The sequence below is a fragment of the Sturnira hondurensis genome, unplaced genomic scaffold (genome assembly GCF_014824575.4).
Source record: "Sturnira hondurensis isolate 20B ecotype Veracruz unplaced genomic scaffold, ASM1482457v3 Scaffold0021143, whole genome shotgun sequence".
Classification (NCBI taxonomy): Eukaryota; Metazoa; Chordata; class Mammalia; order Chiroptera; family Phyllostomidae; genus Sturnira; species Sturnira hondurensis.
Window position 1 is genome coordinate 4,448,532 of NW_028093774.1, and position 15,365 is coordinate 4,463,896.

Genomic DNA, 15,365 nt, shown 5'->3' on the forward strand with positions numbered 1-15,365 from the left:
ACAGGTGTGAGTTGGGGAAGGGACAAATGGAGCGAGAATGTGGAGAGCTGTTTTGTACAGCAAAGGCTCTGCAGCTAACCTCTGGCACAGTCATTTAACATCTCTATAACCTTTAACTGGTTGCATAGATACGTTAAATAGCTGTGGTCATGCTCTGAGCCAGGGGGATGGGAGTGACTTCCACCCAAGACGTAACTGGGGGCAGGTCCCCTGAGTTACAGCGCCTGCGTGAGAGCTTGGAGAAGATTGGCTCCACACCATGGGGCCACACCTGCCCGGACTCACTATAGCAGCCCAGTAAACTTGGAATATACAGGAATGCGGACAAGTGTAGCTGATTGTGGGAGGAGTCTGAAATGGGGCTGCAAAGGAGGACTGGCTCTGGGATTTAAACCCAGACACGGCAGCCATGAAAGGAGAGGGAACCACGCGGCTGTGGAGTGCAGAGTGGGGACCCCCACGGCCACGTGAAGGAAAGAACCATGCGGTTTTGGCCAGAGTGCAGACCCCTGCAGCTCGGTAGAAGAGGCCCACGTGGCTTTGGAGTGCTCCCTTTGGCCGCCTGGCCTGGGAAGCAGGAGAGACTTTGCCTGGAAGAAGGGTGAAAGAACTCCTGCCAGTAAGCCATGAGAAGTTGCCGCGTGGTTTTGGAGTGATTAGAGAATCTGCCTGGATGGTGACCCACCAGATGGTGGCAGGAGCCTGGATCCTGGATGGGTGCTTCTTCTCCTGAGTTACAGTACCCCGAATTAGGGCAGGGGAAGAAGGGAATGCTGTGGGCATCTGTGGTTGTCCTAAAGGACTATGATACATTAATGGGCACGGTGGGTCACTACTTTAAGTCTGTACATCTTTGAATAAAACTTTCCTTTCCTTTTCACAAATCTCTGGCATTGAGAGACATCTTTCTTCTGGCGGCGGACAGATGAGCCCAGTGGTTAGCACACAGTCCCTGGGTGAACCCCGTTGTTCTGTAACAATATGTCTCCTTGCTTATCTGGAGCGAATGTGTTTGCGTCCCTCCGGGGGCTGGGCCTGCTGAGGATGGAGAAGGGCCGCTCCGGAGCCCGGCGACACTGCATCTTCCCAGAAAAGACGCACAGCCGACTCGCAGTGAGCTGGGCAACAAGCGGAGCCTGGATCACGTGATCCGCAGGAGTACCATGTGCCAGGGATCTTGCTCTCAGCAGATTTTCATTTAATAATGGAAATCACAGCCTGGAAAAATCTCCCAATAGCATTTCTGAAACCAACACACACAATTTCCAACGCGCTGGCAACAGGGGCCTTTCCTGACTCTAGTAACACTTAAATCACGAGGCCCACAGAACTTCCAACATGGTCAAACCCGCAGTCACGCCCCAATGGAAAGCAGTTTGCACAGAGTCAGTAAACGAAGGTCTAGAAGACTCTCTGTCCCTGCATTCTCTGCTGAGTTGGAATTAACATGACCCCTGTCCGTTCACATGTCCCACTAATGTTGAAAACGCCCGTCAGTTAAAGTGTTTCAGGGGCAATTCATGAAAGAGGGGCAAATGGGTGTCCGGGTTCGCAGTAACTGTCTTCATATTTCAGGCCTCATGTTACAAGGGGATTTTTAAGTGCCTGGAGCACCGACAGAAAAAAAGCCACACAAATGCCCGAGTTAGTGGTTGCACGGCCCCGGGACAAGTCACAGAACCTCTTTCGAATTTTAGCTTCATCATTTGTAAGCAGATGTATCTCACATCAACGTTGTCAAGTTTACATGAAATAATTTAAAAGTACTTACAGGATACAGAGCAACTACATACATGTTCAACAATAACCTAAAATTTAAAGGGCTGATATCCTACCACCATCAGACCCCTGAAGACTTCCCAAAAGAAAGCGTTAAGATGCAGAACCTACAACATTTCATACCAAAAAGGCCAATAAAGACAAATATTTCAATAAAAACTGAACCCTATGTATGGACTAGTGAGGAATTAACTGATCACAAGCCATAAACGAACAAGTTTCTCACCAAATGAATCAGCCTGGAAGTTCTATTAGCAACAGGCTACCCGACTTCCCCCGGTAAGGCTGCATCCACGGAAGCCCTACTCCCCAAACTCACAGGTGGAGAACAGCAGGCACAGAACTCTGGCACTCCGGGGCCCTGCGTTATGTCCGCTACCCATAATCCTTGAGTGTAGCAATCACCACCTTCAGGAACAAAGTTAACTTCAAACTCATTAGTTTGATTTATGCTTTTTTAAACATGAGTAAGCTATGGAGCTGCATTTTGGAGTCTTTATTTCACAGTAATTACCGTCACGTCTATGTTGCAAAATCAACTTCTACCAATTCCCAGTCATTTCCTATTCAAAACAACCTATTTTAACACACGCCAAGCAAAATGTAAGCCATCTCTAGTTCATAATATCTTAGTTCAAAAGGCATTAACAGAGTCAAGCAAAAAAGTTCCACATGCTATTTTCTTGACAAGAGGAACACAGAAAGACTTGAGAAAACTTAGAGCAACATTAAAAATAGTAATGTATTAACACGTATCAATCACAATACGTGTCTAGCACTCTATCACGCGCTCCGTATATTTCATTTAACCCACACGACCATCTCATGAGCAAGACAGGTAACATTATTTGCACAAAAAAAAGCTTTTAAAAAATTCCTCCCTCATTTTAAAAAATCTTATCAACTTCGACACCCTAAATGTATACATTTAAAATACGGTTTCTCTCTATTGCCCTGTCACGCTGAAAAAGCCAGACAGACCTCCCCCACAGTTAGGGGCAGCCGGGGCAGCCTGACGAACTGTGGGCTACCCGGTACAAACACGTGCCGCATCAGGTGCAGGTGCAATCACCCCAAAGAGCCGGGGGGCGTGGCCCGGTGCAGCCGCAGGTCGCGGGTTTGCAGCGCGAAGCCCCACGCTGGTCCGGCGCTCGGCACCACGGGCCTGCTGAGCGCTGGCAGCGGGGGTTCGCTGACCAACAACCGGAGGCCCTTCTGAGGACCTCTAGAAAAGCCAGCTGGTACGACGTAGCTTAAAAAAACACAAAAACTTTGGATGCACAAAGAAAGGTGTGTGCACCCTGCTTATAAAGAACAACAAGATATACTGCCTGAAAATGAACAAATAAAATAGAAACTGCATGGCCACCCCCTAGACCTACTCAGTGGCTCTCGAGAAAAGAGAACCCAAGCGAATCCAATGAACGGTCCCCTCTTCGCTGGCCTGGGTAATAAACAAGTTCATCAAAACCCTGCAGGAAAAGAGCCAATGGAGGTATTCATGTCCTTATAACTTGCTGAGTTCCTTCCCATAAATTAAGCTCCTCTTACCCCAGATGGACAGGAAGGAATTCTCTAAGGATGAAACTCCATGTTACTGATCTTCATGGCCCAGAGGCCCAGCCTGGACCAGCTGCACGAATCACACCTTGTACGTGACTGTGGAGCATTGCTTTCGGAGGAGACCCCAGAGCCAATAACAGACCCGCACCGCCAGATGCCAGTGAGCGCCAAATGCTGACCACCAATGAACATGCCTGGCGGCGCTTTTAAAGGCAGGTTGATCATCAGACTCTCTTCTTCAGCTTTCCGTCACCCCAAAGTTCTGTGCCTTAAACAAAACTCTTAGGCTATTGATACTAAAAACTCTTCCAAGTGAGTAAGTTTGTATTTCACTCCACTTTCCAAATATGCTGTATCATAATAAATCATGGCTATAGAGAAATAAAAATTTTGCTTCATTCCATTGTTGATCAATTCTTTTTTTCTCTATTTTTTTGGCAACAGGAAGCTAATACAGTGATATCAGGTTGCTTCTTTACCGTTTATTATTCTTCCCTACCACAATGTAAGTGCAATGAGTTATTTTTCCCCTATTTTTCACTGTGATATGCTCAGAGTCAAAATGGTGGACATTATAAATATGTACATGATTGTAGGGAAATGATTGAGAATCACTTAATCCATGGCTGAAGCATGTTGACCAATTCTTACAGGTTTTACCATAAAGGATACTTGTTAGGAACATAAAGGAAAACATATATGGAATTGACTACACCTGCCCCTTTTTGAAAGACATTTGAGTCTGATAAATACAAGGAACATAGACATTTTCCCTAAACTTACTGTGGTAGTCATTTCATGATATATTTAAGTCAAAGCAAGCATTATGCCACACTCCTTAAACAGTGCTGGATGTCAACTATATCTCAATAAACCTGGGAAGACTAGAAGAACAAGGCATTAGCAAAAACGTTCATAAATGTATATGCTGATAGATGGAATCGGCTACTGAGCTGGTCTGGCTGCACGGCGCATGGGCCTCTGCAATCCGAGGACTAAGTGGACTGAAGCACCGTCCCACACACCACAGGGCTCTGAGCTGGGCCCTGGTCAGAGCACACAGAAAAGACAACTGATCCATGTTTCTCACATCAATGTTTCTCTCCTGCCACCCTCTCTGGAAAGAATCAGCAAACATACCCTCGGGTGAGGATTCAAAAATATAAATAAATAAATAAATAAATAAATAAATAAAGCAGCTACTAAGCTGAAGGAAGCAGCGTGCAGTAAAAAGAGAGTGGGATGCTTCAGCTGCAAAGCCTGACTCTGCATAAATCATATTAGGGTCTCTACGGTCCTTCGTAACTCTAAAATTGAACTTCCAAGGAATGAATAAGTTGAAAAACAAAAACTATCACTTAAATACGGAGTATCTGAAAAAACTTTAAAAATCGTGACAAAGAGTGAGCAAATATGCTAATTATAAGGATTATTAATACTATAATTTCTATACTCTCAGAATTATATTTCGCTCTGAGCTTCCTGGTAACCAGAGGAAAAAAGACATCCTGATTACACACCCCTTGCTAAAAAAGAAATGGATACTAACTTCTCAAAAGAGGAAGTTTCCCTCTTGGGAGGCCCCCAACTCTTCAGTCACCGGAGCTCTGCTTTTACCCATTTTAGAGATGTAGTGTTTACCGTTTCTTTGGGGAAATGTTCTAGGTCTTAAAAAAGGTTAAAAAAAATACTAGTCTCTGTAAGAGACCATCTCAGAACAAAAGATACACAATGAAAGTGAAGGGATAGGAAAAAATATTTCATGCAAATAAAAATGAAAAAAAGCTGGAATAGCAATCCTTACATCTGACAAAACAGACTTCAAAACAGGCCGAAGCAAGAGACAATGAAGGTCCCTGCACACTGAACAATACCAAAGGGGTGGATCCAACCCCTGTAAAGGGAAGGAGGCAGCCCTTGTAAACACAACGCCCCCAACCCAGGAGCACCGCCGACACATATACAAGAAAACCTGGATGGGCAATAACAGATGAGCAGCAATACAGTCACAGGAGGAAATGTTAACACCCCACTGTGCGCAGTGGATAGATCTTCCAGACAAAATATCAAGAAAGCAACAGCAATCTTAAAGAACACACTAGATCTGATGGGTTTAACTGATATTTACAGAGCATTTTACCCCGAAGCAGCAGAAAATACATTTTTCTCAAGTGTACATGGAACATTCTCAAAGATATACCACCTGTTAGGACACAAAATAAGTCTCAACAAATTCCAGAAGACTGAAATCATATCAAGCATTTTCTCAGATCACAATGGCATGAAACTAGAAATCAACCCGAATAAAAAACAGAAACAGTCATGTACATGGAGGCTAAGTAGCATGTTATTAAACAATGAATGACTCAACAATGAGATCAAGGAAGAAATAAAAAATTACCTGGAAACAAATGGAAATGAACACACAACATCCCAAACTCTGTGGGGCACTGCAAAAGCAGTCCTAAGAGGGAGGGAAATTCATAGCTTTACAGGCCTATCTCAAGGAATAAAAACAAACAAACAAAAAACCTCAAATAGACATTCTAACTCTACACTTAAAGGAACTTGAAATACAACAACAAGCAAAGCCCAACGTGAGTAGCAGGAAGAAAATAATATAAATCACAATAGAAATAAACAAAACACAGTCTAAAAAAACAACACAAAATATCAATAAAACCAAGAGCTGGTTACATGAAAAGATAAATAAAACTGACAAACCTTTAACCAGACTCATCAAGAAAAAAGAAGACCCAAATAAATAAACTCAGAAGTAAAAGCGGAGAACAACTGCCTGCACAGAAATACAAAGGACTGTAAGAAAACACTACAACTATATGTCAAATTGGAAAATCAGAAAAAATGGATAAATTACTAGAAACATACAATCTTCTAAAACTGAGTCAGGAAGAATCAGAGGAGCTGAAAAGACAGATTTCAAATAGTGAAATTGAAGCAGAAATCAAAACACTCTCAACAAACAATAGTCCTCGACCAAATGGCTTTACCAACAAATTATAACACACATTCAAAAAAGAACACTTACCCTTTTCAAACTATTTCAAAAAATTCAAGAGGAAGGAAGACTTCTAAGCTTGTTTTACGAGACCAGCATCACCCTAATTCCAAAACCAGAAAGACACTACAAAAAAAAACTACAGGTGAACATAGATGCTAAAATCCTCAACAAAATATTAGCAAAACAGATCCGATAAAACATTAAAAAAATCATACCCCGTGATCAGGTGGGCTCCATAAAGATTCCAGGGATGCAAGGTTGGCACGGTATTTGCAAATCAGTGAATGTGATAGATCACATAAACAAATGAAGGATAAAAGTCACATGATCACATCCATAGATACAGAATTTATGATCAAAACTCTCAGTAAAGTGGAAATAGAGGGGTCATACCTCAACATCATAAAGGCCACATATGACAAACCTACAGCCGACATCATGTTCAATGGGCAAAAACTGAAGTGTTTCCCTTAAGATCAGAAACAAGACCGAGATGCCCATTTCACTGCTCATATTCACCATAGCAGTGGAAGTCCTAGCCATAGCAATCAGACAAGAATAAAAAGATACCTAAATTGGAAAGGACGAAGTAAAATTGTCATGATTCACAGATGACATGATATTATACATAGAAAACCCTAAAGACTCCACCAAAAAACCACTAAATCTAACAAATGAATATGGCAAAACAGCATGATAAAAAATTAATATTCAGAAATCAGTAGCATTTTATATATCAATAATAAACTATCAAAAAGAGAAATTTAAAAAACACAATTTCATTTACTCTTGCAACAACAACAAAAGAATAAGGTACCGAGAAATAAATTTAGCCAAGGAGGTAAAAGACCTGTACTGAGAAAATTATAGGAAACTAAAGAAAAAAATTCATTAAGATACAAATAAGTGGAAGCATATACCATGTTCACAGACTGGAAGAATTAACATCATCAAATGTCCATACTACCCAAAGCTATCTACAAAATCAGCACCATTCCTATTAAAATGCCAATAGCATATTTCACGCATCTAGAACAAATATTCCAAAAATTTGTATGAAACCAAAAAAGATCCCAAATAGCCTCAGAAATCTTGAGCAAGAAGAACAAAGTTGGAGGGATCACAATACCTAATATCAAACTATATTACAAGGCCACTGTAATGAAAACAGCCCAGTACTGGCATTACAACAGGTATCTAGATCAATGGGACAGAACAGAGGAGCCCAAAATAGATCTGTACCTTATGGTCAATTAATGTTTGACAGAACGGACTAAAGACAGTCCCTTCAATAAACGGTGTTGGGCGAACTAAAGGGTACATGCAAAAAAAAAAGAAACTAGGCCAGCTTACACAATACACAAGAATAAACTCAAAATGGATAAAAGACTTCAATGTACAAGGGGATATGCCACCCACAAAAAAAAAAAAAACAGAATTAACTTCTGTAGGGTGGGCCCCTTTTAGGACAGGCTTCCCCCACTATGAGTCCATCTGTGTACCAGCTGGCATTGTTATAAGAAGCTACATTCAACTTCAGCAATTTTTTTCGAGGACTCTTTCAATACGTTTGCCCATTGCATGATGAGTTACTTACAAGTGCATCTGCCCACAATGCACTGAGTATTAGGCAGTTTTTGACCAAAAATGGCATCACCTCTCTCCCCCGTGCCCCAACCTCCCTATACACCCGATCAGACCCCGAGTGACCTTTTTTTGTTTCCCCAGACTAAAAAAATCCTCAGAGGAAAACGTTTGGCCGATGTGAAAGAGGTGAAACAGAAAACAGCAGAAACACTTAAAAGCATCAAAATAGACAAATTTAAAAACTGTTTTGAGAGTGGAAAATACGCCTCAGTAAGTGTATTGCATCAAACAGAGAGTATGCTGAAGATGACTGAAGTTTAAACATGTAAGAATACACAAGTTTTTATTAAATAAATTCTGAGATTTTGGGAGTGCACCCTTGTACGTCAAGAAACCATAAAAATCCTAGAAGAAAACATAAGCAGTAAAATCTCAGACATCTCTCATAGCAATATTTTTGTCAATATTATCTCCTGAGGAAAAAAATACACGAATAGTAGTATACCAAACTAAAAGTCTTCTGCACAGCAAAAGAAACCATTGACAAAATGAAATGGGAACCCACTTTATGGGAGAATTTATTTGCCAATGATATATCTGATAAGGGGTTGATTTCCAAAATGTATAAATAATTTACACTATCCAACACCAGAAAGGCGATCTAAAAAATAGGCAAAGAACCTCAACAGACACTTTTCCAAAGAGGACACACAGATAACAGACATATGAAAAGACTCTGAACATCACTAATCACCAGAGGGATGCACATTAAAACCACAGTGAGGTACCACCCCACCCGCATCACAATGACTGTCATCAATACATCAACAAACAAGTGCTGTCAAGAATGTGAAAAAAAATAAACCCTCGTGCACTGTTGGTGGCAACCCAGGCTGGTGCAGCCGCCACGGGAAACAATACAGAGTGCCCTCAGAGAATTAAAAATGGAACTGCCTTTGACCAGCAATGCCACTGCTGGGAACACACCCTAAGAATCCTGAATCACTAATTCAAAAAATCTACGCACCTTCATGTTCACCGTAGTGGTATTTGCAGTAGCCGAGATCTAGAGGCAGCCTGAGGCCCATCAGTACAAAAGTGGATAAAATCTGTGGCACAGTTACACGAGAGACTACACGGCCATAAGGAGGAGCAGGAAATCTCACCAGGGTGGGCCTGGAAAGCATGAGGCTGAGTGAACTCAGCCAGTCGGAGAGAGACAAACACCATAGGATCTCACTGCTGTGTGGACTCTAGTGACCACAATAAAATGACAAACAAGACAGAAGTAGAAGCACGAATACAAGGAGCAAACTGACAGCTGTTGGTAGGCGGGGTGGGGGACTGGATGAAAGAAGGTGAAGGAACTAGCCAAAAACACATACACATAACAACATATATACATAACACCCAGACACAGAGAACAGTGTGGTGATGGCCAGAGGGAAAGCGGGGCGGGGGGGGCCAGGGAAGTGGGCAAAGGGGGAAATGGGGACGGACAAAGACTGTGCTTAGCCTGGTGGGCACATGATACAATGTGCAGATCCTGTTTTCCTGAGATTCACACTTGAAACCCGTATGGTTTTGTGAATCAATGTCACCCCAATAAATTGAATGAATAAATGAATGAAAGAAAGACATTTGTCTGGTCCAACTCTTTCACTTTTACAAAGAAAAGGACAAAAGCCAACAAAATTATTGTATCACCTACAGTTACCTGTCCATCAAGCAGTCTCATTATCTTACCTAATCCTAACTTCCATTAATTTCTTTTTGATAATCAGAATAGCCCTGTGTCATCCATGAAGACAAAAACACAAACAAAACAGTAAACCAATAGAGGCAGTCTCCTAAGAGTTCAACCTGGTATTCACACTCTCCCCCTCAATGAAGCTTTACACATGCAGGCACGACCAACAGGACGCTCCCAGCCTTCCGAACTACTCAAAGACAGCGAACTGCAAGGCCGCAGCCGTCAGCTCTGCAGCAGACTGACCTACTCAGCTGCAAAGTCAGCCAGCCCCCAGAAGCCAAATGCTCTCCAGCACACAGGTCCGAACCGTGGTTGGCGAAGGGCAGGGGAGTGGCACTGGACACGTTCTCCCTGCACAGAGACCTTTCCTCCCCATCCAGCAAAATTTCAGAGAAAAACACTCTAGCAGCTCGCTCAAACACAACGTCAAGAAACCTGCCCTGAGGATGGAGGTGCACGCTGCACATTTAGCCGTGCATGCAAACTGTAAATTCACTGCCTTCCTGAAAAAAAACACTGCGGATTCCATGTTATCCCCCTCAGATCAAAGTTCCAGCCCACCTGCCAACCTCAAAATGGAACAGATGCAATTCACACAAAACTTACAGGAAATTTTTATTTTAATTCCAATCTCCCTTATAAGTTAGAAAAAATATTAAAAATCTTTTTATTTGCTGCTTCTTGAAAAGAGAAAATTTGTTTTTACCCCTTTTCCTTATTAGTTCGGAACATGAGATTTCCAAAGGACCCTACTGGCACTTCCAGAGTTAATGACAGTGAGACTGGTCAGTAATGCCCAAAACATTGTTCTCAAAGTAGTTTTCCTTTTCCATATCAAAACGGCTGGCACATTTTATTACATAATTTCAGAGTATAAGGGAAACGCCAATAATTATTAGAAATAATCAATAAACCAAAAAGTCAATGTACACCTGTAAAATGTAAATATTAAAGTGATGCCAGGAGTTATTACATGGCTACGCAATACTTCTACCATAAAGATCATTATTTCTTAACTTTTCTCTCTAAAAAATGATTCCCCTTACATGCATATACATGACTTTATATAATGACACTTTAGTGAAGAGCAAAATCATGGTCAAATGGTGAACATACCATCAAACAAGGAAACATCCAAATGGTGATTTTCAAATACCGATTTCCACGTCATAAACACTCTGACCAAACCAACAAACGAACAAAACTGAGGGACGAGACCGGCCGCAGGGGCTGACCTGGGAGGAAAGAACGCCCAACCGGGGAGGGGTGCCCGTGAAGCCCCTCCACCAGGGGTTACTTCCCGAGTCTGAGTCTTTGTGAAAGTAACTTGCTACTGGACATAATAAATATACAAATAATTCATTTTCCTAAAACCTACCGTATATTTTTGTATCATAAAGAGCTTGCCTATAGATAATGGTGATAAATATTTAATTGCCAAACAACGTGTCATTATTTTCTTTACTGAGACACTGATTTACTCTACTAAACTTAGTATTTGTTGAAATTATAATCACAGGGCGTCCAAAGGATAATTCAAGAACAAAATTCACCTTTGTCACAGTTTTTGTTTTCAGACCTCCATTCTCCGAAACGCCAAGTTCCAATCTGCCATCGTCCTTACTTCCTATAGACTTTAGTCCTTGCAAAAGAATGTCTTGTAAATTCTGATAAAGAGGTTTCTCGGCATAGTCCAGTAATTTCACTGTTTCCATGTATTTAGCAATTTCATCTAAAAGAATAACAATTATTTTGTAATTTTCAAAGCATAAATACATTTATCCCTTTTAAGAAAATAGTTAGTTACAGTAAAATCAGAATAAAAGTGTTTATCTTGTTAAATGATGTCTTTTCAATCACTTCTTTAATGAAAGTATGCTTCTGAACTCAAGAATTGTCAAATAGCCAAAATAAAAAAAGATGTTTTGCGATACCATGTAAAAGCAGTTTTGTAATGGTGAGGCAAAAAGATAGAAGACGTACTTAAAACTTAAAAATGCACAAAAATAACTGCTATAGTTTTAAAGTTATCAAAAATACAAAAGGATGTAAAATATAGACCATGAAGTAAAATGTGCTTAATTACAAGGAATATAGCTAATGGGGTTTCCTTGTTTTTTTTTCATCTCATTGTGTAAATGAGGAATAAAATATACCAAAAACAGGAAGCAACGCTTGGTTTTCCCATAAAAGAGAAAAATCACCTTCCGAATGATAAAAGGCTTACTGTGCTGAGGCAGAACCATATCCATAAGGAAATCTCACCAGCCAGGACCAACACCTCCCAACACTGAACATCCCTCTGTGGGCTACTCACAGGTGTGGCTCCCCAGCCCAGCCCACTCCCCTGACCCGCAGACCTGGCCACACACGGCCTCCCGTGGTGGCTGGCAGACGAACAAATGTCATCTCAAACCCCAACAAATCGGACCGACACTCTGCCCGGCCCGAGCACCTGCTACCTGTGCCTTCCCCCGTCTGGGTCACTAACTCCATCCTCCAGGTGCTCAAGCCACGACTCTTCTCTTCCCACACCTGCACTCAGCCAACGAGAGATCCCGTCGGGGCCCTGCATCGCCCCACACACCAAAGGGTTGCAGGTTCAGTCGCCAGTCAGGGTGTATACAAAAGGCAACCGATCAATGTTTCTCTCTCACATCAGTGTTCCCCTCTCTCCCCTTCTCTCTCTCTGAAATCAATAAACATATCCTCAGGTGAGGATTAAAAAAGAGAGTGAGCCTGTCGGGGATCTCATATACACCTTCACTCTTTCAATTATGTGTAACGCACCCATTAGATACCTGGCAAGATTAAAGATACTCGAGATATGAGAGGGAAACAGAGACAAAAGAAACCCTCCCTCCACCTTTGTTATTCTGACACAGGGGAGCTGCAGAAAACCTCCAGCAAACACCACCGACTCTCCAAGGCAGCCCACCCCCACCCGCACTGCCTCTTCACAGCAAGACAGAGGGTGGCCGTGGTCCAGCCAGGATGGTAAGGCAAGACGAGGAGGAGAGGCACAGACATGCGTGGAGGATTTAAAGCAGTTTATTCACAAACATGACACTGCGTGTAGAACATCCTAAGGAATCTATTTAAAAAACGACTAGAACTGGTAAACATAACAAGGTCACAGAAGCAAGGTAAGTTTGTAAAAATCTATTCTGTTTCTGTACACTAGCAACAAGCAACCGGAAAGTATTTTTGAAATACATATCCCCTAATATGGCATCAAAAGCACCAAACACAATGAAAGATGGGCACGACCTTTGCAGCAAACACTGGGAAACGGCTGAGAGGAACGGAGACGAGGGGACGGCGGGCAAACCGCACCAGCGGACTGGCAGCCTCCGTGGCGCAGCCACGTCCCTGCCCGCCTTGTGCAGCCAGTGCCCCTGCACGCAGAGTGCCAGCACGCTGGGGCGGGGCGATGTGCACCCAGTGACAAGGTGATTCTTGAATGTACACAGGTACGAAAACGACCAAGAACAGCAAAATAACAAGGTCAAGTGTAAAGAACAGAGTTGGAGGACTTAAACTACCAGATGATACCAAGCCTTCAGACAAAGGTGCAGTAATTAAGACAGCATGGTGCAAGAATAAACGGAAAGAGCAAGGAAAGAGAAGAGTCTGGAAACAGCCCCCCAGATCCGCACTTGATTTCAGACGAAGGTGGCACGCAGCGGAAGAATGGTCTCGTCAAGGAAGGCTGCTGGGCAACGGGATGCAAACGCCGGTGAGGAAACCCGGCCCCTCCCGACTTGGGCGCAGCAATTAACTGCAGGTGCGCCCCACACCTCTCCACCCGCACCTGGCACCCTATAGTTCTCAGAACCGGAAACCCCAACAGTAGGACAGGTAAACAGCAGCACTGAAAACAACAGGACACACGCAGAAACGAGAGTGAACAAACGGTGCACTGTGCGGCCGTGGGGTTCGGCGTGGTGACCGCTGTTAACGGCGCAGCCGTGTGCGCACGGAAGCCGCTCACAGCGAGTCACAGAAGCGTGCTCACTGTGAAAAAACTAAGCATGTGTGGTCAGGGATGTGTTCACTATCTTGATTTTGGTAATTATTCTACAATGTATACATGTATCAAATCATCATGTAGTATGCTTTAAATACACACGATTATGATTATTCCTCGATAAAATTAAAAATAAATAAAAACATCCAAACACCAAGCAGCAGTGGGAATGAGCCGCACAAACACATCACTGAGTGAAAGATACGGGCTCGGACAGACTAGAAGGCTGACTCCACAGGGGCTGGGACTTGCACGTTTAGTTCACGCGGTCACCCACATCCACAGGGCTCAGAAGGAACTCTGGGTGTTGGAAGTGAGCCTAGTGGTCCATTAGACCAGAGGGACAGGCTAGGACCGGCAGTGGATGCCGAGAAGCCTGCAGCGTTCTGTTTCTTCCTGTGGTCAGCAGGCTGCACCTTTAAAGAGCACGAGGTCAGGGCAGACCTCCCTGACAAAGGGACAACTGGGAAAAGGCTTGACCAGACCTCTGACTCCACCCGAACAGCCACTTCCCACTCCCGTCACTGCTACGTCCGAACCCACTGCTGCTGGTCCCTGCGGGCTCCTTTAGCGGTCTACCCTCAAACACAAGCTCGAGAGGTGTCCCCTCAACCCAGACAGGCCGTGTCACTTTCCTACTCCACGCCTTACACTCTTGCTCAAATGCCAAAGCCCTCGTGACGGCCCTGAAGGCTGCCTTCCTCGAAGACACCCGGCACTCCCCGTTCCTCCTGCCCAGAGCTCCCTGCCTCAGCTCCACGGGGTCCACGCCTCCCCTCCTCCCCACACTGCTCACAGGTCCCCAGCTCAGGGAGTCATCTGCACCCCCATTCCAAATCCCAGGCCTCCTCCCCACCTGGCTCCCTAATTCTATTCCGTGCTTCCCTCTCGTTCCCTAGTACTGACCACACAACGTGCTGGACAAGTCACTCCCTTGCTTCCTGTCTCTACTTCCGACTGGAGCCTCCGCTTCACGAGGGCAACAACTTCTGTGCTTTGTTCACAGATGTGTCCCTAATGCCTAGAACACTCCCTGGCACACAATAATCTTCCAAAAAAAATAGCTGAATGAACAGATGAAACCTGGTCCCCTCCCTGAAAGCAGTATGTAACCGGGTGGAACACCCTCACCCCGAGAGCGCACCCCGGAGAAGGAAATGCTTTCCGGGGAGCGCAGACCCATGCGAGGTCACACCCGAACTCCCACGTCACTCCGTGGGCCTCGCGACTTTTTCCTCTCGGAGGAAAAACCCCTGTGGATATAAAAGAAGTCTTCTCCTACCTGGCTTGTTTTTCCCAGGAAAACATCTGTCCATCAAACTTGCAATATCATCTCTGTACCTGTTGAGAGTTAAAGCACCAGTCACTGTCTAAAGCCCCGAGCCCCAGGAGTCATTAACATTCAACAACAGCAAACGGCCCACCAGCAGCGCCATGCTGCCTCTAAGTATGTTTACAGACACTCTCCTAAACTGAGCTGAACAAAAGACCAGGAAATCTTACTGCTTAACAAGTACTTCCTTGTTTCCACATTAGTATCAGTCAAAGCTACAGTTCCAATAAAGGAATGATGACTAGACAATGTCTGCCTCGTTGTGCGTTCGCCCAAAATGATGTACAAGTCTCCTTTA

The 15,365-nt window shown here is 43.7% G+C and overlaps 1 protein-coding gene across 3 annotated transcripts in view; it reads right to left on the minus strand.

Annotated features, from left to right (window-relative positions):
- Positions 1–15,365, minus strand: part of VRK1 (VRK serine/threonine kinase 1) — a 75,525-nt gene that overhangs the window by 11,785 nt on the left and 48,375 nt on the right. For all 3 annotated transcript variants that reach the window (XM_037031405.1, XM_037031402.1, XM_037031404.1), the window contains exons 10-11: positions 15,017–15,075; positions 11,258–11,436 (exon numbers count right to left, since the gene is read on the minus strand). In XM_037031405.1, coding sequence (XP_036887300.1) covers positions 11,258–11,436; positions 15,017–15,075 — 238 coding nt within the window. The remainder of the gene's footprint in view (positions 1–11,257; positions 11,437–15,016; positions 15,076–15,365) is intronic.